Genomic DNA, 23,426 nt, shown 5'->3' on the forward strand with positions numbered 1-23,426 from the left:
GGCCACCATCCTGGGGGCAGCGGAGAGGTCCTCCTGCCCCTCTCCCCTGCCCTCCACTTACAGCGCCAGCTCTCATGAGCATCTAGGAAACCCTGCTTGTAACTGCATCGTGTGTGTGTGTGTGTGTGTGTGTGTGTGTGTGTGTGTGTGTGTGTGTGTGCGCGCAGTTCAGGAAAACCCAAGTTCATCTGCCAAACTCTGGATACACCCCTGACTGTTCCGGGCTTTTCTTTCTGCCTTTCCTTAATCTCATCTGGGCGTGCTCTCTTAAAGGGGAAGTGGTGCGTTCTGACTGGCCAGGGCCCGCAGCCAGGAGCCAGGAAACGTCTACTAGCACGAGTGGCCTTGCCCAGCATGTCGCTGGCTCAGCCTCCCTATCCAAACAGCAAAGCTGCCTCCCTGGGATGTGTAAGTGTGAGTGCAGGGCACGGTCACCACCCAGGGTGGTGTGGGACTGGGCACAGGTCACGGAAGACCAGAGCCTGGCAGGCCGAGCATGCTGGCAGCCCAAGATGCCTGTGCTGAGATGAGCTTTAGCGTAGACAAGGCCCTTGGTCTGTGGGCAGGAGCTGGAGCAGGGACAGGGTTGAGGCGTGCAGTGGGGTGAGCAGCTGCGTCGCAGAGTCAGGAGTAGGAGGCTGGGTTGAGGACCAGGCTATTTTGGACAGCCCTTGTGGAGGCGCAAGCTTTGGGTTTGGGAAAGAGGGGAGTGGAAATTTTTATCATACACCTTTCAGAGCTGTGGGAAACCAGCTTTAATGAACCCTACCAACTCACCACCCCCACTTACAGCATTTATGTGCAGCTCAAGTGAGAGATCCTTCAAGCCTTTCTAGACTCAGAAATTGTTTTTTCTTTGTCATTTTTATATGTAGTCTGTGTTGAGACATGTTTCAAGTGGTTTCTCTTCCAGTCCTACGAATGGCTTGAAACTTCATTCTTTTCTATTTGTGGATGGTCGTGGGTCCAGTGTGACACTGTGGGCCCAGAGTCACCGGGGCTCGGAGTAAACCGCGGTAGCTGGCTCACTGGTGGACTGGCTGGCTCACTAGGATGATTGGCAGTGAGTTTGGCTTGGTTTCTAACTAGAGCTTTGTTTCCTGTGTGCCCATGGAGGAATAATGAGGAAAACTCACACACACTCACACGTGCATACCCATACACTTCCTCACTGAATACCACAAGCGAGAGAATGACAGTAGGAAGATAGAGCTCTGGGATGTTTGAGGGCCCCATTCTACCCAGGATTTGTGTTTGTATGCAAGTGATAGTTCACCTTAAATCATGCAAGAAGTTTTATTTTCCCCCAAATAACTCAAGCCTTTTTCCTCCAAAAGAAGGGAGTAGAAAGGGGGGAGGGATGTGTGTGCCTGTACGCATATGTTGACAGGCACAACCACACCCTGCTTCAAGACAACTTCCTGTTTGCCACTGCCAACTGCCATTCTAAGGAGAACAGAAATGGTTCCGTTAGTGGCTGCTGCAGGACCATGACAGCCTGTGCGGTGAGTGGCTCTGAGTGACGTTCTGAGCTTAGACTGAAGGAAGACTTTGTCCTGTCTATTGAGTAGGGCCCCTGTACTGTCTCAATTGGAGGTTGATAAGAAGAAAGTTTTGATGACTTCTCCTCAGCCTGTATTCCTCAAATAGTGCACTCCTGTAAGATTCTTATAAATGGAAACTTTTTAAATCCAGGTGCAAGGAGAAGGCTGTGAACTTTTTCTATCTAAGAAAGCTACAACCTGTGATTTAAAAAAAAGCCTACCTTTTTGTATGTCAAGTAACAGAGTATGAGTTGACACTGCAGTAGTCACCTCTTAACACTCTTTGTTTACCAATAAATGTAGTAAGGGCTCGTTAGGGTGTGACCCTTTGCTAAATGCCAGGGATATAAGATGAACAGAATACCTGCCCTTTAGGTGTGTCCAGGAATAGATCACCTAGGCCAGTAAAACAATAGTTATATGCTAAGAAGGAACTCAGGGTGCCCTATGAATTCTTGCCCAATTGTACTCTATCATGTCATTGCCTATCATTGTCTTCTTTTGCAGATCAGGAGACTGGAGTTCAGGGGGTTAAGTTACTTGCTCAAGTCACAAAGCTAATGAGTGACAGAGCTGGGATTTGAGCCCAGATCTTTCTGATTCCAGAGACAGTGGTGTTTGGTCCATATTTCCAGTGGCTCCCAAAGTTAGTGGAGCATAAAAATCACCTTAGAACCTGCCTTTAAAATATAGATTTGAGGGCTGGGGATATAGCCTAGTGGCAAGAGTGCCTGCCTCGGATACACGAGGCCCTAGGTTCGATTCCCAAGCACCACATATGCAGAAAACGGCCAGAAGTGGCGCTGTGGCTCAAGTGGCAGAGTGCTAGCCTTGAGCGAGAAGAAGCCAGGGACAGTACTCAGGCCCTGAGTCCAAGGCCCAGGACTGGCCAAAAAAAAAAATATATAGATAGATAGATAGATAGATAGATAGATAGATAGATAGATAGATAGATAGATTTGAAGCTGGTGGCTCATGCCTGTAATCCTAGCTGCTCTCGAGGCTGAGATCTGAGTATCATGGTTCAAAGCCAGCCTGGGCAGGAAAAGTCCATGAGACTGTTATCTCCAATTAGCCACCAGAAAACAGGAAGTGGAGCTGTGGCTCAAGTAGTACAGCACTCAACCTGAGCAAGAATAACTCAGGGACAGTGCCCAGTGCCTAAGTTCAAGTCTCATGACTGACAAAAAAAAGCTACATAGATTGATTTGAGGGGCCTCGCCCTGCTATCACAGAAGAACAGGAGCACCAGTTGCCCTCTGAATCTTGATGTAAAACCTGCAACTTCCTCTGCTTCCTACCTCCAGCATTCCCCTCTGTGGGGCATAGAGGGCCTGCCTACCCTGTGACAGATAGAACTTTTATATATGTATGTAAGGCATTTGGGAAAGGGCCACTAGTGGTGCCACAAGACAGTCTTGGGAGGTCTGAGTCCAGTTATTGAGATTCTTGTGTATATGTGTGCCAGATCCAAAGGTTGAACTCAGGACCTGGTATGCTGTCCCTGAGCATTTTTGCTCAAGCCTAGTGCTCTACCACTTGAGCCACAGTTCCACTTCTGGCTTGTTGGAGGTTAATTAGAGATAAGAGTCTCTAAGACTTTCCCGACTGGGCTGGCTTCAAGCCCTGATCCTCAGATCTCAGCCTCCTGAGTAGATTATATGGGTGAGTATAGATTATTATATGGGTGAGCCACTGGTGCAGGCTATGTAGATATTTTCTTGTTTTGTGTCAGTACCAGGGTGTGAACTCAGAGCCTCATACTTTGCTCAGCCTTTTCACTTACAACTGGTACTGTACCACTTGAGTCATGCCTCCAGTTCAGCTTTTTTGGCTGATTTGGATTAGTTTTCCCTGGGCTGACTTTGAACTTTGGTGCTCAGTTCTCAGTACTGCTAAAACACCAGTGCCCAGCTTTGTTCTGATGCTTTTAGCTTTAGGAATACTATTTTATGTACTTTCTCCCTAAAGATACCCTAGCCCAAGCCTCCCATCTTGCCTGACTGTACCTGTTCCTCAGTGCCCCTAGGGTGGAGATATGTCATCTGTACCATCTTAAATTCAGTTCCAACAGTGTACTGGAAGCCACCGATTTTCACCAAAGCCACAGCTCCTTCTGTTAACACTACTGTGACTTGTACAGATTCTCTTTGACAGTTGCTAGTGGGATTCCACCAATGGAGAATGTTCATTTCTTGCAGGTAGAGGTCCATGTTAGATCCACCAGGGTAGGAGGTTGAGACTCAGGGGAGCAGCTGGAGCAATGAAGAGCTTAGTGTTTTTTAGAGGACCACAGCTCTGGATGTAGGTGGAGGGATTCAGGGAGGTAGGTGTAGGTGTCCTCCCTTCTGGTCCTCCAGGCAGAGCTTCCTTCAGAGAGCCCAGTCTGTCCTCCAGCCACTCACAGTGACAAATACAATGGTCAGCCAGGGCTCTGGAGGTTGCTGTCCCCACCCCAAGGAACACTCTGATTAGTCTAGCAGTGACGGTGTCAACACCCCATGCTGCATATGCCAGGGCCTGGCATGAGGGAGTTGCCTAGGAAATACTTTTTAAAAAATGAATGAAGAGGTTTAACTTAACTCGTGTTTCTCTCTCCTTCCTAACTTGTGTTTGCACCTGTTTCCTCTCCTTTGCCCTTTCTGTTTAAAGAGTATGCTGGTGCTTTTGCAGTTTGTCTGTTTCTTTTTTCCTTATGTGGCCTTGAGTGGCTTACACAAAAACAGAGCCTATTAAGCCATCTACTATGTATCCTTCCTTCTTTTCCCTCATCTTCATATTTATATTAAGTGTTTTAAGAAAGTGGTGATTAGTGTTGCCATCATATTTGTGATATTTTCCTGTGACCTCAGGGGTGCTATTTCCCTTATACATTTCCTTAGATTGAGATCTCCTTCATACTTGTCATTTTCGATGGTCTTACTCTAGATTATTCAGGTTGTTTGTAGTATTTTTATTACCATAAACAGTGCTGCTGAGAATATCTTTGAACTTTTCTTTTGAGTTATTTCCTTGAGGTCTGTTTTTTCAAACTAACATTACCACATTACTAGATCAAAGGTTATAAATGCTTTTTTGGTTCCTGTTATTATCATCAGAAAAAAAATGTAATCCTTTAAAAGCCCCCCTCTCCTGGCCATGTATTCATATGCTTGTTTCTTGTGGGTTTTCCTTCTAGCTAGGCTAAGTGTCTGGCTAGGTCATCCCTAGAGGCTGGTGAAAACGTTTCAGGCCCTGGAAAATCCCCGGGACTCCCCAGGTCCTCCTCAACCTCGGTTGATGCCAGGAATTTGCACCTTAGTCTAAACCAATAGAAGGGCAGGTGGGAGGAGGATTGCTACCAAGATAAGAGGATCGTGCATTATCAGGCTGCACAGATGTGTCCCAGGGCAGCTCTGAAAATGAGAAACGCTTTCTTCAGACCCACCAGGGAGCTTGCCTTTCTAAAGTGCAGCAGAAAGGCGCATCAGAGCAAAGTAGCATGGCGAGAAGGGCAATGCAAGCCTGGGCTCTCCTTCCTCCCAACTGCTGAAGGCTTGGTCTTGTTTCATAATCCTTTTTGTCCCCCTAATTTCCAAATGTATTAATATCTTTAAAAAAGTCCTCTTCTTTAAAAAAATGTTACTGTAAAGGTGATATACAGAGGGGTTACAGTTATATAAGTCAGGTAAAGAGCACATTTCTTTTTGGACTGTGTCACCCCTTCCCTTGCTCTCTCCTAGTTTTTCTCCCCCCATCCCCACCCCAAGCTGTATGGTTATTTTTCAACGTACTGTCTAGTGAGTACATTCGTTCACTCTTTGTTCCTTCATTTCTGTGCCCCCTTTACTCCCTCAAAACAGATAAACAAGCAAACAAGACAAAAGAAAACTTCAATGAAGGAAGAAACTTCTTGTTTGTTTCATAAGCTCTGCTTTCTCCAGCTGTAAAATTCTCAAACCCACTTTGCACAGTGGATGAGTAGATTACACCAGTCAGCAAGCAGAAAGTAGCTTGCACAGTGCCTGATACACACTAGGCACTCAAGAAGTGCTACATAAATGGGTATTTGGTGACCAGACAGCTGGGAAACCAACCTGGAGCCCAGGGTTTGGGGAACTGAGCTGGCAGGAGCAGTGTGGGCCACTTGTCTGCACTGCCATTTGTACTACTAGATAGCTGGTTTTGTCCAGCAGTAGGTAGGGGTGAGAATACAAGTCAATTGGGGACAAGCAGCTTATTCTTTGAAGAACACTTCCCCAGTTTCTCAAGTCCTGATGTCTTTTAAGGAAGTACTCTAGTGGGGGGAGGGGGGAGGTGGAACACTTCAAAAAAATCTCACAGGCAACCCTGACGCAAGAAGTACTTGGCTCTGCCTTCCATTCCTTGCCTGCCTCAGTCCCTTGGTTTTCCTGTCTTTATTTCCTCCTTGCTGATGTAAGCGGATTCAGTGCCCCCTCCCTCTAACCACTATGGTGCTCTAGTGAGTGCCTAACTATGCATTTAGGGAAGACTACTGCCCAGATTCTAGCCACTGTGCACAGCTTATGACTTTGAGTACATTGATCTGAATGCATTCCCTCCTAAGCAGACTAAAGGAATGCCTGCCTTACAGAGCAGTTGCCAGGCATGCCTAGCATGGCTCCTAGTCCCTGCCCTGCCTCTTCCCCCTCCCATTCCAGTTTGCTTTTGGAGCAAGGTCTCTTGGAATTCAAGGTCCTTCCTGGGAAGTATCTTGATGTCAGCTGCTAAAGCAGATAGTATCTACTGATGAGATAGAACCTGGCTAATGACTTGTCAAGCACCTGCCCCCTGGGTGGGTGCCGAAGGAGACTCAGCACTGTCAAATGAGTAGGCCAAGTACTGGCTCCAGCCCAAGTTTGCTTATACAACTGTGATAGGTCACAGGTGACTGGTGCTCAAAGTCTACGAAGAAGGCTTGGGTCCCTTAAAAACAGTATTGGAAAATTCCCAACAAGTGCTTTCTAAAAATGGTACCAGGAGCCACTCTGGATGTCTGCAGCCAACTCAGCCATCCAGGAGACGTCTGTGCTGAGGATGACATCCAGGGCAGTGACACTATGAGTATGAAAATATCTCAGTGAATAAAGGCACGGGAAAGGGTAGGTCTAGTGAGGTGGAACAGCCTGAGAACCTCCTGGGTTTTTCTTACAAGAGGAAGGGAGAGAATTGTGAAGACAGCAGGACTCTCTTTCTTAACAGACTTAGAATGTGGAGAGCTGGTGTTTGTGAACCTCCAGTTTAGTCGATGCCCAGGATTGCCCCCTGGGAGTGGCACCCTGAGGTGCAGGCAGTACAGGGTGAGGTAAGTGATCTTGAAACAGACAACTTCTGAGGGTTGGCCTGGACTTCCTACAGTAGAAATGAAACAAAGCACAAGGATTTGGTTCATTGTGTCTTTGGTCCTAGGACTTGATTGAGGTCTTGGATTGAGATCTCAGGCTGCAGCACGGGAACACTTTCTTTCCTTTCTGTGGGGGAGTTGGGTGATTTGCTAAAATGCAATAGTCAATGGGAAGGGGCTCTCCAAAGGGCTCTTCTAGGTTCTCCTTGTCCACAGCTATGTCTTCGAAGATCAAGGTAGGAGAGCTCAGAATGAAGACATGAGCTCTGAAGACATTCCTAGATCTAGTATTGCCCAGCTCAGTGACAAACTTCTATCTATAAGCCGCACTTTCCCCATCTGTGGAATAGAAAGACTAACAGAACATTTCTTTCTTTTTTTTTTTTTGCTAGTCCTGGGGCTTGGACTCAGGGCCTGAGCACTGTCCCTGGCTTCTTTTTGCTCAAGGCTAGCACTCTGCCACTTGAGCCACAGCGCCACCTCTGGCCATTTTCTATATATGTGGTACTGGGGAATCGAACCCAGGGCTTCATGTATACGAGGCAAGCACTTTTGCCACTAGGCCATATCCCCAACCCCAACAGAACATTTTTTAAGGAGTTGCAGGAATTAAATGCTATAAAGTCAATCAAGTGTATAGCAGAGTGCCAAAAACATAGAAAGCTTTTTTTTTTTTTTTTTTTGCCAGTCCTGGGCCTTGGACTCAGGGCCTGAGCACTGTCCCTGGCTTCTTTTTGCTCAAGGCTAGCATTCTGCCACTTGAGCCGCAGCGCCACTTCTGGCCATTTTCTGTATATGTGGTGCTGGGGAATCGAACCTAGGGCTTCATGTATACGAGGCAAGCACTCTTGCCACTAGGCCATATCCCCAGCCCCAGAAAGCTTTTAATTGAAGCCTGGTACCAGTGGCTCATGCCTGTAATCCTAGCTCCTCAGGAGGCTGAGATCTGGAGTTTTAAAGCCAACTCCAGCAGGACAATTCATGAGACTCTTATCTCCAAATAACCACCAAAAAGCCAGAATTGGAGCTGTGGCTCAGGTGGTAGACTACTAGCCTTCGAGGAAAAAAAAAGCTCAGAGTTCAAGCTCTAGGACCAATCTTAATGAACTTTTATTACTGGTGACTAAAGGACAGGATGGGGAAGGTACAGAGATCTGACATCATTCACTAGGATTGTTATTGATGTGTTGATAGTAAATCTGTGTAGCATGCTAACTGTGGTTTTCTGATTTTTCTTCAGTAGGTGAGTGGTTCTTATATTTAACATTAGCACAATAGTTTGTTTGGACTTTGTATCACATAGGCAGGGAAAAATTGTGTTGTCCCAAGAGTTATGAAATGTTGAAGACTCTTACTCTAAAATAATTCTAAATCATTTTGTAAACTAGCTTTTAAAAATTCTAGGTGGCAAGAAAATAACTTGGTAATGACTATTACCTGTTTAAAGTGGCAAATATGTGGGAATTAGACATGTATACATAGAATAATGTTGTTTGAGAAAGAATAGTCGAAAGTACCAATTGATTACAGTTTTGTTAATACAGTTATGAACATTTACAATGATTGAGAAAAATTTAAAGGGAAATGCCCTTTTATCTAAAATTTCTCTAGTTTTAAAAATATTTTAACATTGACTGAGTAATATAATGTTCTATAAACTCTGGACATGGCAAATGGAATTAAAATAATTGTAGATATCTACCAAAGGTAGATACTTGACCAATGCATGAGAGAAAGGATTAAACCCAAAGTATGCCAGGTTGTAATATACAACCTGGTATGGCTGTAATATACATTCGGAAAGCTAAACCCAGAGAAATTCACCTACACGCAATGTTTTTTGTTTTGTTTTATTGTGTATTTTGTTTGTTTTGTTCTAGTCCTGAATCTTGAACTCAGAGACTGAGCACTGTCCCTGAAGACAGTGGCTAGCACTCTACCACTTGAGCCACAGCTCAACAGATTTCCAGATATTTGGTGGTTAATTGGCAATAAGAGTCTCACAGATTTTCCTTCCTTGGCTGGCTTTGAACCACAGTCCTCAGATCTCAGCCTCCTGAGTAGCTAGGATTACAGATATAAGCTACCAACACTCAGCTTCAAAGCAATATTGTTGTTTTGTTTTTAATAAGAAATAAAAGCCCTACCATCTTTCATCACCAGCTAGCCTAGCTCTCCACCAATTGTGTAAGTCATCTAAAGACAGGTGCTTTACATGCTCAAGAACCAGATTGTGTAGGAATGGAGTCTTCTTGTAAAATCTGCCACTTTGCCATTTCAAAAACTTAGCTACTGATTATCCTGAGTGAGGCTCTAACCACTGACCCTATTAGTTCTACCACTTCAATTCTTCCATAGCCTTTCTCATCTGCACCAGTAGGGGGCAGACTTGTTTCCACGGGTCAGGAAAGGGAAATGCGGACCTCTTGAGAGTTCCTATCAGAACAAGTTTCACAAGTAGGAAATAATACTGCTTTGGGCTAGGACAGTATAAAATCACACATTAAACTACACCCCTCCCCCCCCAAATCATTAAGGGCAGAGGTCTATGTTCATGATTTAATGAATATTCTCATAAGTAACTTGTTCTTTCAATTGGCCCTTAAAGAAGGATTTATGGAGATAAAATTAAAGCCCAAGGAAAAAAAAAAGGGATGAGTTGGCCAGAATCATGAACCAAAATTTTCTGGAAAGATGGTTTTAAAATCCCCAGTCCAAGCCCGCACCAGTGGCTCACTTAGGAAGCTGAGATCTGAGGATTGCAGTTCAAAGCCAACCTGGGCAGAAAAATCCTTAAGACTCATATCTCCAATTAATTACAAAAAAAATCCATAAGTGGTAGAGCAATAGCCTTGAATGAAAAAGCTAAAGGAGAGTACCTTGACCCTGAGTTCAAGCCCCAGTAGAAGCGTGCGTGCGCGCGCGCGCACACACACACACACACACACACACACACACCCCTAGTCCATCCTTCCTTTTAATTTTTTTATTTAATTTTTATTTCTGGCATAATTTTAACCCCTAGTTTAGCAAAATAAAGTTCATCTTTGTTATTAAGGCTACTGAGTAATATTTCCATATACCCCAACCAGGTCTGAGCAATAATAATAGCAAATGAGTGGTGAAGACTCCCCCCCAAATCTGAAAGAGTTATAATAAAAATCAGTCATATTTTAGATCAGAAACGTCTGCCAAAACAGATACAGCTAAACAAAACATTTCTGAAGGGCAGAAAGAACTATAGACTTGAAGCAAGAGAGTTGGTACTAGTCTCAACCACCAGATAGCTTTGTCTTGTAGGTTTGGTAACTGATAACCTAATCTCATAAAAGAGATCCTGAGAAGTTCATTTTCTTTTTCTTTCTTTCTTTTTTTTCTGATACCAAATGTTTGAACTCAGGGCCTCAGCTTGCTTGGTTGGCATGCTACTACTTGAGCCATGCCTCCAGCCCTGCCTTTTCTGATTATTTGTAGAACGAGTAGGCCAAAGAAGTGTCAATCAGATGTGTTTCCTGGGCTGGCCTTGCACCATGATCCTACAGATCCCAGACTCTCCAGTAACTAGGATTACAAATGTGAGCCACCAACACCTGGCAAACTTCTAGTTGATTTTTTTGAAGACCCAGTTTGAACCTTCAGTGATTCTAAATTCTTTTTTTTTTTTTTTGGCCAGTCCTGGGCCTTGGACTCAGGGCCTGAGCACTGTCCCTGGCTTCCTTTTGCTCAAGGCTAGCACTCTGCCACTTGAGCCACAGCGCCACTTCTGGCCGTTTTCTATATATGTGGTGCCGGGGAATTGAACCCAGGGCTTCAAGTATAGGAGGCAAGCACTCTTGCCACTAGGCCATATCCCCAGCCCGGATTCTAAATTCTTGGTTTCCTAGTTTTCTGGTTTCAAATCTTGTTCATCGTATACTCTACTTCCTATCTTCCTGAGACGTAGCTGGTTTCATGCCCAAGTAGCCCTTGGCCTTGACCTTGGAAAAGACCCTAGCAGTCACCTGGCTTCTTTGGGTCTCCTTTAGCCCACTCAGCTGTGAGAAGGGTGGTCTCGCCTAGCTGCTTCCCATCTGTCTCACAGGGATTGTAACACATCAGCTCAATTTTACAAAGGATGAATTCCTCCAAGGAAGAACTTGCCCAAGTGAAATATTTTAACATTTCGGCTGTAATTATTGCTATAACATCTAGGCATCATGAGGAATGAGAAAAGAAGGAGCACATATAGGTACCTCTTGTGTTCATGGTAATGGAGTAGGAAGAGGCCTTAGAAGCCACCTAGGGACCCATTTCATTGGGACATGAAAACCTAGAAGGCTTAAGTGGTGAGCTCAAGGTTATCTACCTATCCTGTGGGGTAGTAGGAGCTGAGCCCAGTTCTCCCAGCTCTCATCTATGAATTTTATACAGCACCCAAACTAAGGCTTTAGGACTAGCTCTTAGTTTTCAAACCTTTAGTGGGATGGCTTCTGGGAACTAAGCATATATACAAGGTCTACTCCGAGTCAATGAAGAAAAAAAATCACCCCATAAGGTTCTTCTGGTTAGACAGTATGTGAAGACTGAGCAGGCGAAAAGACCCAAACAATACCCTCAAAAGTCCACTCCTGCCACACAATTCTGATTTCATCTAGAATCTGTCTGCTTTGAGACAGCCTGGCAGACTATTAGCATCAGAGAGCATTGAGAGACCCCCTCGACTCCAATTGCCGATAGTCAGGGGTGCTCTGGCTTTCTTCTACTAGGTCAGGTGCCAGATATAGCATTCAGAAACATTTGACCAAGGAGAAAAGCCTGAGACCACTTTGGGATGCAGGGAAAATGTGATCTGCCATCTTCACCTCTCATCTCTTCCATTATCACAGTCCATCCAGATGTGTGATCTCTTGTTCTTGCCTCAGGACATCTATTATAATTTCATTTATTTCCTCAATGCATATTAATTGAGCACTCATTAGATTCAGGGCACAAGAGAGCCTGACAGGACTAGAAACTTCTGGAAATGTCTTTTTAGGTTTTGAGATTCTTTCCTGAACAGATGTACAAAGTTTGGGGGCATGTTTAAAGGTACATTTTTGTTGTTTGTTTTGTTTTTGGCCTGGTCCTTGAACTCAGGGCCTGAGCACGTCCCTGGCTTCTTTTTGCTCAAAGCTAGCACTCTGCCACTTGAGCCACAGCGCCACTTCTGGCCGTTTTCTATATATGTGGTGCTGAGGAATCGAACCCAGGGCTTCATGTATACCAGGTGAGCACTCTTTCCACTAGGCCATATTCCCAGCCCTAAAGGTACATTTTTCTGGGCTCCTTAGCTTTTTTTTTTTTTTTTTTTGGCCAGTCCTGGGCCTTGGACTCAGGGCCTGAGCACTGTCCCTGGCTTCTTCCCGCTCAAGGCTAGCACTCTGCCACTTGAGCCACAGCGCCGCTTCTGGCCGTTTTCTGTATATGTGGTGCTGGGGAATCGAACCTAGGGCCTCATGTATCCAAGGCAGGCACTCTTGCCACTAGGCTATATCCCCAGCCCTCCTTAGCTTTTATCTAATCTGTTACCCTAAAACAATTCACCATGACAGTGGGCACTAGAAAGAGGGGGGAAGGCTAACCAAGAGGATGATGGAAAAGATGAATATGGTTGAAATAGTGTTTGCAACTACTGGTTAGCACATTGCTACTCCTGTGGAAATGGTTTTGCCAAAGAGCAGTGGTACTGCCATGAGTACCTTTGGATTCTTTTAGCAGGTTATTTGATACAGAAACTCAGAATGTAATCATTGCTAGTTGGTGGACCAAGTGCCAATGTCAAGACAAACTGTCATTAGAACCAAGGCATCGGGATGCCCCATGCAAAAAGAGCACTACTCTGTGCCTGCACTGTACACAAGCACACGGCATGGATGCTGGACTGAGTTCTGTTCCTTCTCCCCTGTAGAGAGAAGACATGGTTCAATGTGCAGACCTTCTCCCTCTCCAGCGTCTCCGGCCTCCAATTCCAGGACATCAGTAGCACATGTGAAAACGAAAGCCTGTCTCAGTGGCCATAACTCTGCCAGCAGCACCTCAAAGCCATTCAAAACGCCCAAAGACAATCTTCTTACCTCCAGCAGCAAACAGCACACAGTCTTTCCTGCAAAAGGATCAAGGGACAAACCATGGTGAGTGTCAGCGGCTGGCAGCCAGCAGCTGTCCCCATGCCTGCCCCTGTCGCCGTGGGAAACAGTGTTTACACTCTGGCTTTGTTCCTGGGCATCATGTCTAGGAATCTGGGGGACCGAGAAAAGAACCCAGAATGATGCATGAGAAAGCTAAATATGAAAGGGAGTGTGGGACTTTAAAAGTTCCCTGTGCCTGACAAGGGGCGGGGGGGGGGGGATTTCTGCTTTTGAGAACTGAGCCAAGTTGTGTCTAAGAAAAGGGAAACAACGCCATAGCCTTCAGTTAGCCCGTTACCTCTCAATTTTCCGCCCCAGTGAAGAGCAACTGGTGTAAATAATGGAAAGCATAGACAATCCTCCCAGCTAGGAGCCAGGCAGAGATCCCGCTGCAGCCCCACCCCCACCCCCGGGCCTCAGCTCCCAGCCCCTGGGGCTCACCTAGCTATCTGGGAGCTGGCCACCTAGGAGAGGCAAACCCGAGGTCATTCCTTTGATGTGGAAGGAGAGCTGTACTGTCAGGCTGACTGCTTTCATCCTTTTTTTTATTTATTTTTTAATCTATCTTTACCAAAAAGTCAGAAAAGCCTCCTTGTGGGATGGACAGATAGGAAAGCACTGAACTGAGTATCTAGAGTGCTGCCAGCACTCAGTGTAGGGCACTTAGGACTGGCTCATCACAGCACCTCCAGCCTTATCCTCAGGCCTCTCAAAGGCAGAGGAGGGACAAGTGTGGACCCTGTCTACTTTCTATGTTTAAAGAGGAACCGTTTTAATTAATGTCACTAATGGTTCATTATACTGAATTCCATGCCTAGGGAAGCTGTGGAATAAAAGCATCCATCAATGGGTTAGTCATTGTACACTGCAAATTATGATGACTTAGTAAAACTGCTAATTTTACTGGATCTGTGGAAGAGCCTCTGGACAATGTGGCAAGGTTAGACATGGCTGTAGAGGAAGGGACTTCCCTGAGAAGTAGCTGGGGTACCTGTGCTCTCTGATGGTAGTGGGGTCTCAAATCTATCTATCCTGTAGGACGATAGAGCTACTTAGAAAAGACCCAGACTAAGGGTAACAACCTGTGGACAACATGAATCTCCTAGGCCTTGATCTGTAATCCCCCCCCCTTTTTTGCCAGTCCTGGGGCTTGAACTCAGGACCTGGTCTCTGTCCCTGAGCCTCTCTGTGCTCAGGGCTAGCACTCTACCACTTGAGCCACAGCTCTACTTCTGGCCTTTTCAGTTTATGTGGTACTGAGGAATCAAACCCAGGCTTCATGCATGCTAGGCCAGCAGTCTACCACTAAGCCCTCTACATTCCTTCCCTCTACAATCCTTCTTGTCAGTGGCCTGGGAGAGCTGAGATTTTGCCAACTTGCATGATGTCCTGACATAAACACATGCTCTGGAATCCCTATCTGAGTATAGATTTCTGCTGAGTGGTCTTGAGGAAGTCATTTGATCCTAATGCGCATCTATGTCCTCACCTGTAAAATGGGCTAACAATAGCTGTATCCCATATGACTGCTATGAAGTACAAGTGAGCTGCTTTTCTTTGGGTTTTTTTTTCTTTCTTTTCTTTGTTGTCAGTCATGGGCTTGAGCTCAGGGCCTGTGCTGTTCCTAGTTTGCTCTAGGCTAGTGCTGTGGGCCCATTTTGAGTCCACAGCTCTATTTCCAGTTTACTGGTGGTTAATTGGAGATAAGAGTCTCATGGACTTTTTGACTGGATTGGCTTTGAACTGGGTCTTCAGACCTCAGCCTCTTGAGTAGCTAGGATTACAAGCGCCCAGCTTCTTCCTTTTTTTTTTTCAAGTCAAGCTACTTTTCACAAAGCACCAAACACAGTAGCTGGATATGTTTAATACATAGTTAAGGATAAAGTTGTCATCTTCATTATATTACTATGCATTTCAAAACACAGTGCTCACCTTTATCTCAGAGATAAAGGTTACTGGATAAATGTTAGAGGACTGGCTGTTCCATCTCAGAATGAAAATGGAAGTGGAAATGGAAAATAATACCATTTATTCAGGATTGGGAATATAGCTCAGTGACTGAGTGCTTGCTTACCATGCACCAGACCCTGAGTGAAATCTCCAGCAGCACAGGGGAAAAAATATTCAGAGTCTAGAAATGCGCTAAAAAAGAAAAGTCTGTCAAGTAGCTCATGAGTGAAGAGCTGTTGGGGGGAATCATGGATGATCAGTGAAAGAACTCACCTTGTGAAGGAGCAATTGAGGGCTCCACTTGTCCCAAAAGCATCCTTGCAGAAGGGAACTTTCAGTGAGAACTTCAGGGTTGGTCACACATTCAGTGGCGAGTCAGCCCACAATGCACACCTACTAACACGAGTCACACAGTAGCCACATTTCAAGAACTCAGTAGCCACAAGTGGCTGGTGGCTGCAGACTCAACACAGATCTTGGCATGTTTCCCAGTGATCCTTAGGGGTGGGGGTTCCTCTTTTTCTTGCATTCAGAGGTGTTGTGTTCATCGGGCTCTTTGGCTTTTTATGAGAATGAAGGAAGAATTCATTCTTTTTTTTCATATTTAACCTGACACTGCTTTGGCAGGAACAGACATGGGAGATCTGGTCACCTGCAGAGGGTTCCTGGCCAAAGATCCTTCCCATTGCTCCAAGCCAGCTCTGTGTGGATGGCTGAGCAAACACAAGCAGGGCTGCCAAAGGGGTTGGTAAACTTCACATGAGATTTAGCCAGTGTGCGCTACTTCTCCAAGTAGCTCAAATTCACATGTACAGAGGGACACTCCTGAGGTCAGGCTGACCTCCTGGTCTTTTTGCACAAAATTTAATAGGCTGTGGTTTTTGTTATTTTCTCCCTTCTGTGGCTGGGTACATTAAGAAAATAACTGCATAAAGAAGGAAGGGGAAAAACAGAGAAGGCATGCCCAGGTAACCAGCTTTCCCTGCTTCCCCCTGCCTGACCACACGCATAGGTTGCCCAGCTCCCACACCCACTCAAACTATCAACCTCCTTTCTTCTAGTTCACCCTCCAGCTGTTGGGGACCACCTTGAGGAAGCCAGAACACCCACAGAGTGTGTAAGAGCAGAAGGAGATGGACAAGATGGTTTATCCCCAGATGGAATTGGGAGTTAGGGAGCTCAGCTCAATGGTCATAGCTATAGCCCACCTACCCAGAAGGCTCAGATGACCAGAGCACTTAAGCTTGGGAAGTTTTGGCTATTGCCTCTTTGCAGCTGCAGTGAGCATTTCAGCCTTTACTTATGAGTCCCTACTCAGCCAGGGACCAGGCTCTGGCAAAATGACCAAGTCAGCCAGTCTGGTTTTCCTAGCAGTTGTTGCTTCTTCTGCTGCCCCAACATGGAGAGTTGATGGGGAAACTCAAGCCCCCTGTTAGAGGCTGATGTGGGCAGGAGGTAGGAGAAGACATTCCTCCCCTGGATGGCTTGTTGCCTTCTCTTTGGGCCTTATCAACCTGATATGTGTGTGTTGAATGTTAAATATGCTCCACTATTAAAAATGCAGGAGATGAGCCTGCCACTCCAGAAGGAAAATGAGCCAAAGCAAAAGAAAAATCAGCAGGCTCCCTGGCCTCCCTGTGCTGCCCTGAAGCATGATGGGGAGGGGCTCCCTCTTCCAATGTAGGCAGGGCTCTTCTCAAAATGCTTAGAAATGCCAGGTCAGGAGTGAAAGGGGCTGGAGGAGCCCGTGGGCTCTGGAAGTCTTCCCAACCCTCTAAGGAGAATGAAATGATCCCTGAGAAACCCTGGCCAGATGCCTGACGAGGAACAGGGCAGCTTATCTCTTCTTGCCTGGTGCTGGCATGAACTAAGAACAGGACACAGCTTAGGACTGATGTCTCCCAGAAGACCTAGGGAGCCATCTCAGGGATTCTGCTCAGGCTATAAAACCCTAGCAACCCCAAATACTACAGAGCCTCTAAGAGAACAAGCAGTTGGCTGCTGTCGCTTCTCCCCCAGGATGCTTGCAGTGCCTCCACGGGCCTCCTTGCCCCTCAACCTGCTCCTCTTCAATTCTCCCTCTAACCCTACCAGAATGGTGTGGGCCTCTGGTCTGTTCAGAACTCATCAAGGCCCTCTGCTGTTTTCTATGAGATTTCACCCCTTTTTGATACACTGCAGAGGAAAGAGGGAGATGGGGACAGTCACCAGGAACTTTATATTAGGTACTGCGTGCCAGCTAGCTCCTAGTTGTGCTTAGGTAAGGACAATGGACAGCTCCTTGGGAGCAAACGCTAATGACCTTGTTAAGTCACAGAAATGCTCAGGAAGAGAGAACAAAGAGGGAAAAATAAGTTCAAGACAGCTGGGAAAGGGGAAAATAAATGACCTGGTGGAGAAAGGAGTGAGCTACAAGGATTGGTAACCATTTACTTTTCTTAGTTGTTACACAGCATGGTTTTCAGATGCTTTCGTAGCTCCAATCCCAGGGAAACCCAGTGGACTCTGGGATGAAAAAAAAAGATTGAAAAGCACAGAGTAGCCACCTGAGGTGAAATAGTGACAGAGCTGGGACTACATCCCTGGTCTTTGGGATCAAGAACACTAGTCTTACAGAGGTCTGAAACCAAGCCCCTCGTCTGCCCTTCATTTTGCTGAGTGGACTGAGACAAACTTTCTACACTTCTAGTTCCTCATCTGTGAAGGGGATGTGGTGGTGGCAGAGATTAAATACCCTTTGCTAGCATGAGTGACCCACTGCCCAGTACATGGTATGTGATCAGTGTGTGACTTCATGAGCTGACCTCTGTCATACTCTGTCTCATCTGCCAGGAAGAGACACAGGTACAGGCTGGTCCTCTCATAAAACAATTATTCTTACCAAGCATTAGTAGAAAGCTAGTTTCATTTTTATCGTATTATATGATTTAACCTTTGTCAAGAACATTAACTCATTCATCAAACATTTACTGAGAGAGATCTTCCTACGTGCCACAAAATGTGTATAAATGCTGCTAGGTGATTTCAGAGTGATATATACTGTATGACAGGATTCTTGCCTTCAAGTAGCTCTTGGTCTGGTCTACCTTGGACATAATATAATACATAATGTGGCAGAAACACCTGGGAAGGAGCAGCTAGCCCTGAGAGACAAGATGATAATCCCCAGGACATGGCCAAGTGAAGGATGTCCCAAGAGAAGGAAAAAGAGCACATGAGCAGGAAAGCCCAGCCCATGGAAAGGCAGGCTGGATGGCAGGAGCCAGAAGTCCAGCTGGGCTAGAGGAAAAGGTGGGGCAGGAGAGTAGGGTAGATCGTGTGTAGGTTCCTCTGATGTCAGAGCCTGGTACACCACTGGTCACTCATGCTTCGTGTCTATAATGCTAACTATTCAGGAGGCTGAGATGGAGGATCTTTATTCAAAGCCAGCCCAGGTAAACAAATATGAGAGATTCTTATCTCTCTCTCTTTTTTTTTTTTTTTTTTTTTTGGCCAGTCCTGGGGCTTGGACTCGGCCTGAGCACTGTCCCTGGCTTCTTTTTGCTCAAGGCTAGCACTCTGCCACTTGAGCTACAGCACCACTTCTGGCCATTTTCTGTATATGTGGTGCTGGGGAATCGAACCCAGGGCCTCATGTATATGAGGCAGGCACTCTTGCCAGTAGGCCATATCCCCAGCCCACAATAGTGGTGGATTTTTTTTTGTTTGTTTGTTTTTGCCAGTCCTGGGCCTTGGACTCAGGGCCTAAGCACTGCCCTTGGCTTCTTTTTGCTCAAGGCTAGCACTCTACCACTTGAGCCACAGCGCCGCTTCGGGCTTTTTCTACATATGTGGTGCTGAGGAATCGAACCCAGGGCTTCATGTATATGAGTCAAGCACTCTAGCCACTAGGCCATATTCCCAGCCCTCTTATCTCTAATTAACCAGCAAAAAGCTGAAGCTTTGACTCAAGTGATAGCTGTGAGCAAAAAAGCTAAGGGACAGTACTTTGACCCTGAGTTTAAGTCCTAATACCAGCATACAGAAACACAAAAACCAACATGTACAACTAACCCTTATCCTTGGTACTTTGAGTGGTGAGGACCCCCTAAAGCCTTGAATAGCCCAGCATGGGTGAGTGACAGCTCAAAGTTGAGGGCATAAAGATGGGTAGTAGAATTTTTTTTTTTCAGTGCTGGGGATTGAACTCAGGGCCTTGGACATGTGTAAAGACAATTTTCAGGCAAGCCATGCTGAGGTTTGTGCTGGCTGTAAAGAAAGGGGCCTCTTTTAACAACTGTTTATGGCAAATACTGAGGCCAGACTCATAAGTGACTGAACATCAGGGAAGAGCCAAGGTCTCTATCTTGATAGTAATCTCATGAGTATAAAATGTCTAAAAGAGTTAAGTTGATTTCATTGTGACAGAATTATCTGAGCTTTCTTGAGGTCAGGGTAGAGGCTAACTCTTGAAAGGTTTTTAGCTCTATTTTCAGGCTGGGAGTGGCCTAGGCATGGAGCTGCCTTCCCAGGATTGGATCCTAATACTGAAGAGGAATAGTTGAGTGAGTGACTTGACTGACTGATCGACTCTTGGGGTTGTTTCTTGGAAGGAAGTGAGAGCAGCTGATGTCAGGGTCCCTGGCCAGAGGCTGGAGCACTCACAGATAGCCAGAGGCATTCTGTCATTTCCCTATTTCCTGCTGTGCTGGGACCAACTTAAAGGCAAAACCCTTCAAGCCTTCCCAAGTCTTCTTTGGCAGGATGTTCTCTGAGGGGACTGTCTCTCCCCAGGGTCAGAGGTGGCCTGTGGAGACCTAATTGTTGTAGCTGTGGAAGGCCAGTAGCAAGCCCCCCTACTGCATAGCTGGCATCTCCAACAGTGGAAGCCAATGACCTCTGGTGGCCGCAGAGGGGAGCGCGCCCTCTTGTTGCTTATGAATGTAACCAGTTACGCCTTGGGCCAGTGTTAGGGATCAGATGCTAGGTCTGTGCCCAGTCTGCACCAGCATGCCTTCCCTACTGATCCTGAGATCCTACCTTCACAAAGCCTGCCCTCGGTGACTCTGATACCATTTCTGCAGTGATGTGGAATTCTATGGCTTCTTGTGTCAGTTACATGGCTGTCATTGTCAGCTATGAAAGAAGGCACTGAGAAGCTATGGTTCCCTTGGTCTAGGATTGTCCTTAAAATCTTCCAGAATTCATGGCCCAAGCCCACATTGCCGCCGGCCTACTACTACATTCTGAAAGGTAGCCTGTGTGACTTCTGCATTCAGGACTCTGTTCTTTACCCTCTGCCTCTCTGAGCTTGCTGATATTTCCAGTCCTCAGGAACTAGGGCTCCTCAGGAAGTTAGTGTTTCTTGATCTTACACTGGGTTTGGAGACTATCTCCCAAGCTTTGCACCTCAAGAAGCTCTCAGTAACAAAGACCGGGAAGGGAACAACAGACCAGCAGGGATACTGCTGCTGGGGCCTCTTGCTTTGTCTAGAGCAGCCTACAGGGAGTAGTTCACACACACACACACACACACACACACACACACACACACACACACACACACACACGAAGACATTCTAGAGCCGCAGAAGCCCCGGTGGCCTACCATGATGGAGGGCCATGGGAGAATGGTAAGATGAGAGGAGCCTGGAGCTCCTGCCCACTTTTCCATAATGATCTACCCATATGTGAGCTTTACTCACCAGCTCAGGCTTGGCAATGCCTAGGGATGGCAAAGCCAGGCTGAAAAGTCCTGGAAAGGAACCATTGAGTCACTGTGCCTCAGAAGTGGTCCTGTCCATTCTCTGTGAGTGTGGAGACTACCCGTTCCCACTCATCTGCTGCCACTGTCCCCTCCCACCTTGTTCACTCTTCCAGCTGGTCCCCATTGTAGGACCAAAAAAGATGAAGAGGACAAAAGGTTAGTGACCATGGCCTGCTTACCCCCAAGATGTGCATCTGGAGGTATCAAGGTCTGCAGAGAGTGGAGTTTGCAATCTGCTCTCATTTTTGCCTTGCTGCAATTCTTTGAAAGTCTGCTATAGGCCCAGAACTCTGCCTTATCTATTATCTTCACTTAATCTTTTCAGATATCAATATTCATTTTACTGATAAGGGAACTGAGGCACAGAGCCATGAAGGGCAGGAAGCCACATATGTAGTATGGGCTTGGTCCTGTTCAGCTACCCCACCAAGAAAGAAGGAACAAATGAAGCCAGTACTCGCCCCCTATTGCCAGACCCCATCCTTTTTCTCATTCTCACAGACATCCTCAGGGGCTCACTGAGAACCTGAGCCAGGAAGCCATATGCTGTCCCACAATCACTCATCCTGTGACAGCAAAGGCAGGATTCCTGGGTAGGTTTTTTGAACTTCAAAGCCTGTGTGCCTGCCCCTTATCCTAAACTCTGATGCAAGACCCTCCACATCCAGTGAGTTCTCCAGATCACTTAATTCAGCCCACTTGTCCTCTCCCATTTCTTATGTAGTTGCTTCTGTTTTGTTTGTTTTTTGTAACTCATCAGAGTCATGTTTATTTCCCTTCTCCCCTCAACACACAAGACTGGGGAAGATGCCATACCATTTATCTCAGCAACTAATCACCCCTGCACCCAGCTGAGGAGTAAGGCCTTGACATCCATCACTGGTGAAGACACCATACCTTCCTTGGCCAGCAGTGGGCACTTGCCAAGCTCCCCTTGGTCTATGCTGGGCTGGAAAGAGAATCTGCCAAACAGTCATTTGCTTTTTTTTTTTTTAACCTCCACTGCCAGGACCACTCACCCTCAGTAGCTATGTGGTCTGACCACAATTCCCCAGTTTACTGAACATGTGGTATATGGAAGAGAATCCAAAACCATACAAAGGTCAGGAGACATTATATACTGTGCTTCCTCTCTCACCACTAAGCCATGAAATAATAGGTTGCCCCGGTAGATATTTTTACTTACCAAGCTTGTGAATAACCTCTTTTTTTGTTGGCTAAAAGTGTTTACTAAAAATGTTTGCTAAAAGTTTGGATTTCTGAAAGTTTTCCCAGTATTTTCACACACACACACACACACACACACACACACACACACACACACACATTTTATTCATCCTTTGGGAATTATATGGTACCTACTCAATCTGTCATACCTGGGTAAGAGTCTATGACTCAGTGATTTAGGCTGATTCTCCCCAACTTCCAGACTATCCCATGTATTTCCTTAACTTAAAGAATTGAAATTAAATATAAGTAATTTCCTAGAAGTTCCCAAAATGCATGTAATAGAATTCCTTCTCCAAGAGCATTTTCAAAGAGGATAAATTTCTTTTTATTTGGGATGACATCATACTGTCACTGCTTAGAAGGCAGCAGCCTGGGTGAGCCAGCCTATGAAGAATCTGCCAATAAATCAGAGATTCTCAAAATCCTGCCAGGCCAGTAGCATAGGCACATGGGCCTTTGTCGAAGGAAGTGGTGAAAGAAATCAGACAGCCGAAAACTCTCATCAGACACATAACCCACAGCGCAAATACCATATGTCCTCACACTCCTGCCTGTCAAATCCATCTTTACCCTGCTCTGATAAGTGGAGAAAAGGCTGGCAATAATTTCTGCAAACCTAAAGACTTTCTGAACCATTCTCTTAAGGCATATCTGTTGATGATAGAAAAATAAATCATGATCACTAGGAAAGTGTAGCTGGCAGGAGGGCAGCTGGCTCTGCAGCACGGTGGTGGCTCTCGAAAAGACATGGTCATAATTCTCCACCTCTGCTCTTTTGCAGACACCACTGATCAGGGAGGGGAATGTGCTTGATGCCAAGAAAACCATTTTTCTTTAAGCCAGAGGACCTCCCTTGCTTGGTCTAGAAAGATCAATCCAGACAGATCAAGCACACAGGAAGAAGATATGGGCAGCCAACACAACACAAAAGAAACAGAAAGTAGGCACTTCCCTATGGTGCCAGGGGGTAAGAGGGGACCATTCTTGAGCCTGGGATACCTTTCCAGGACTGAGACAAAGGCACAGAGATAAGGAAGAGGTAAGTCCAGGGACTTAGACACAGCCATAACGAACTGCAGTCCTCACTTCCTGTAAGAGTTCATGCCAAACCAACAACACAGACATTATAAAAGCAGAGGAGCAGAATAGGGCTTGTCTTTCCTTTTCAATAAAGTAAAATAGTGAATTGATCAGTGCAGTGGACCGTGATACTTGAGAAGGTATACAAATGCATCCTTCGAGACTGAAAGGGAGTGCTGGGAGCCAAAGACTCATGCCTGTAATCCTAGCTACTCAAGAAGCTGAGAACTGAGGATCAAGGTTCAAAGCCAGTCTTGCTAGGAAAGTCTGTGAGACTCTCATCTCCAATTAACCACCAGAAAACCAGAAGTGGTGCTGTGGCTTAGTAGTAGAGCACTAGCCTTGAGCAAAAGAGCTCAGGGACAGTGCCCAGGTCCTGAGTTCAA

The 23,426-nt window shown here is 45.9% G+C and overlaps 1 protein-coding gene across 1 annotated transcript in view; it reads left to right on the plus strand.

Moving 5' to 3' along the window:
- Positions 1–23,426, plus strand: part of Atxn7l1 (ataxin 7 like 1) — a 237,979-nt gene that overhangs the window by 178,491 nt on the left and 36,062 nt on the right. Inside the window, exon 4 of the mRNA XM_048339821.1 lies at positions 12,815–13,037. Within this exon, the coding sequence (XP_048195778.1) occupies positions 12,815–13,037 (223 nt within the window). The remainder of the gene's footprint in view (positions 1–12,814; positions 13,038–23,426) is intronic.

Source organism: Perognathus longimembris, chromosome 2 (assembly GCF_023159225.1).
Source record: "Perognathus longimembris pacificus isolate PPM17 chromosome 2, ASM2315922v1, whole genome shotgun sequence".
Lineage (NCBI taxonomy): Eukaryota > Metazoa > Chordata > Mammalia > Rodentia > Heteromyidae > Perognathus > Perognathus longimembris.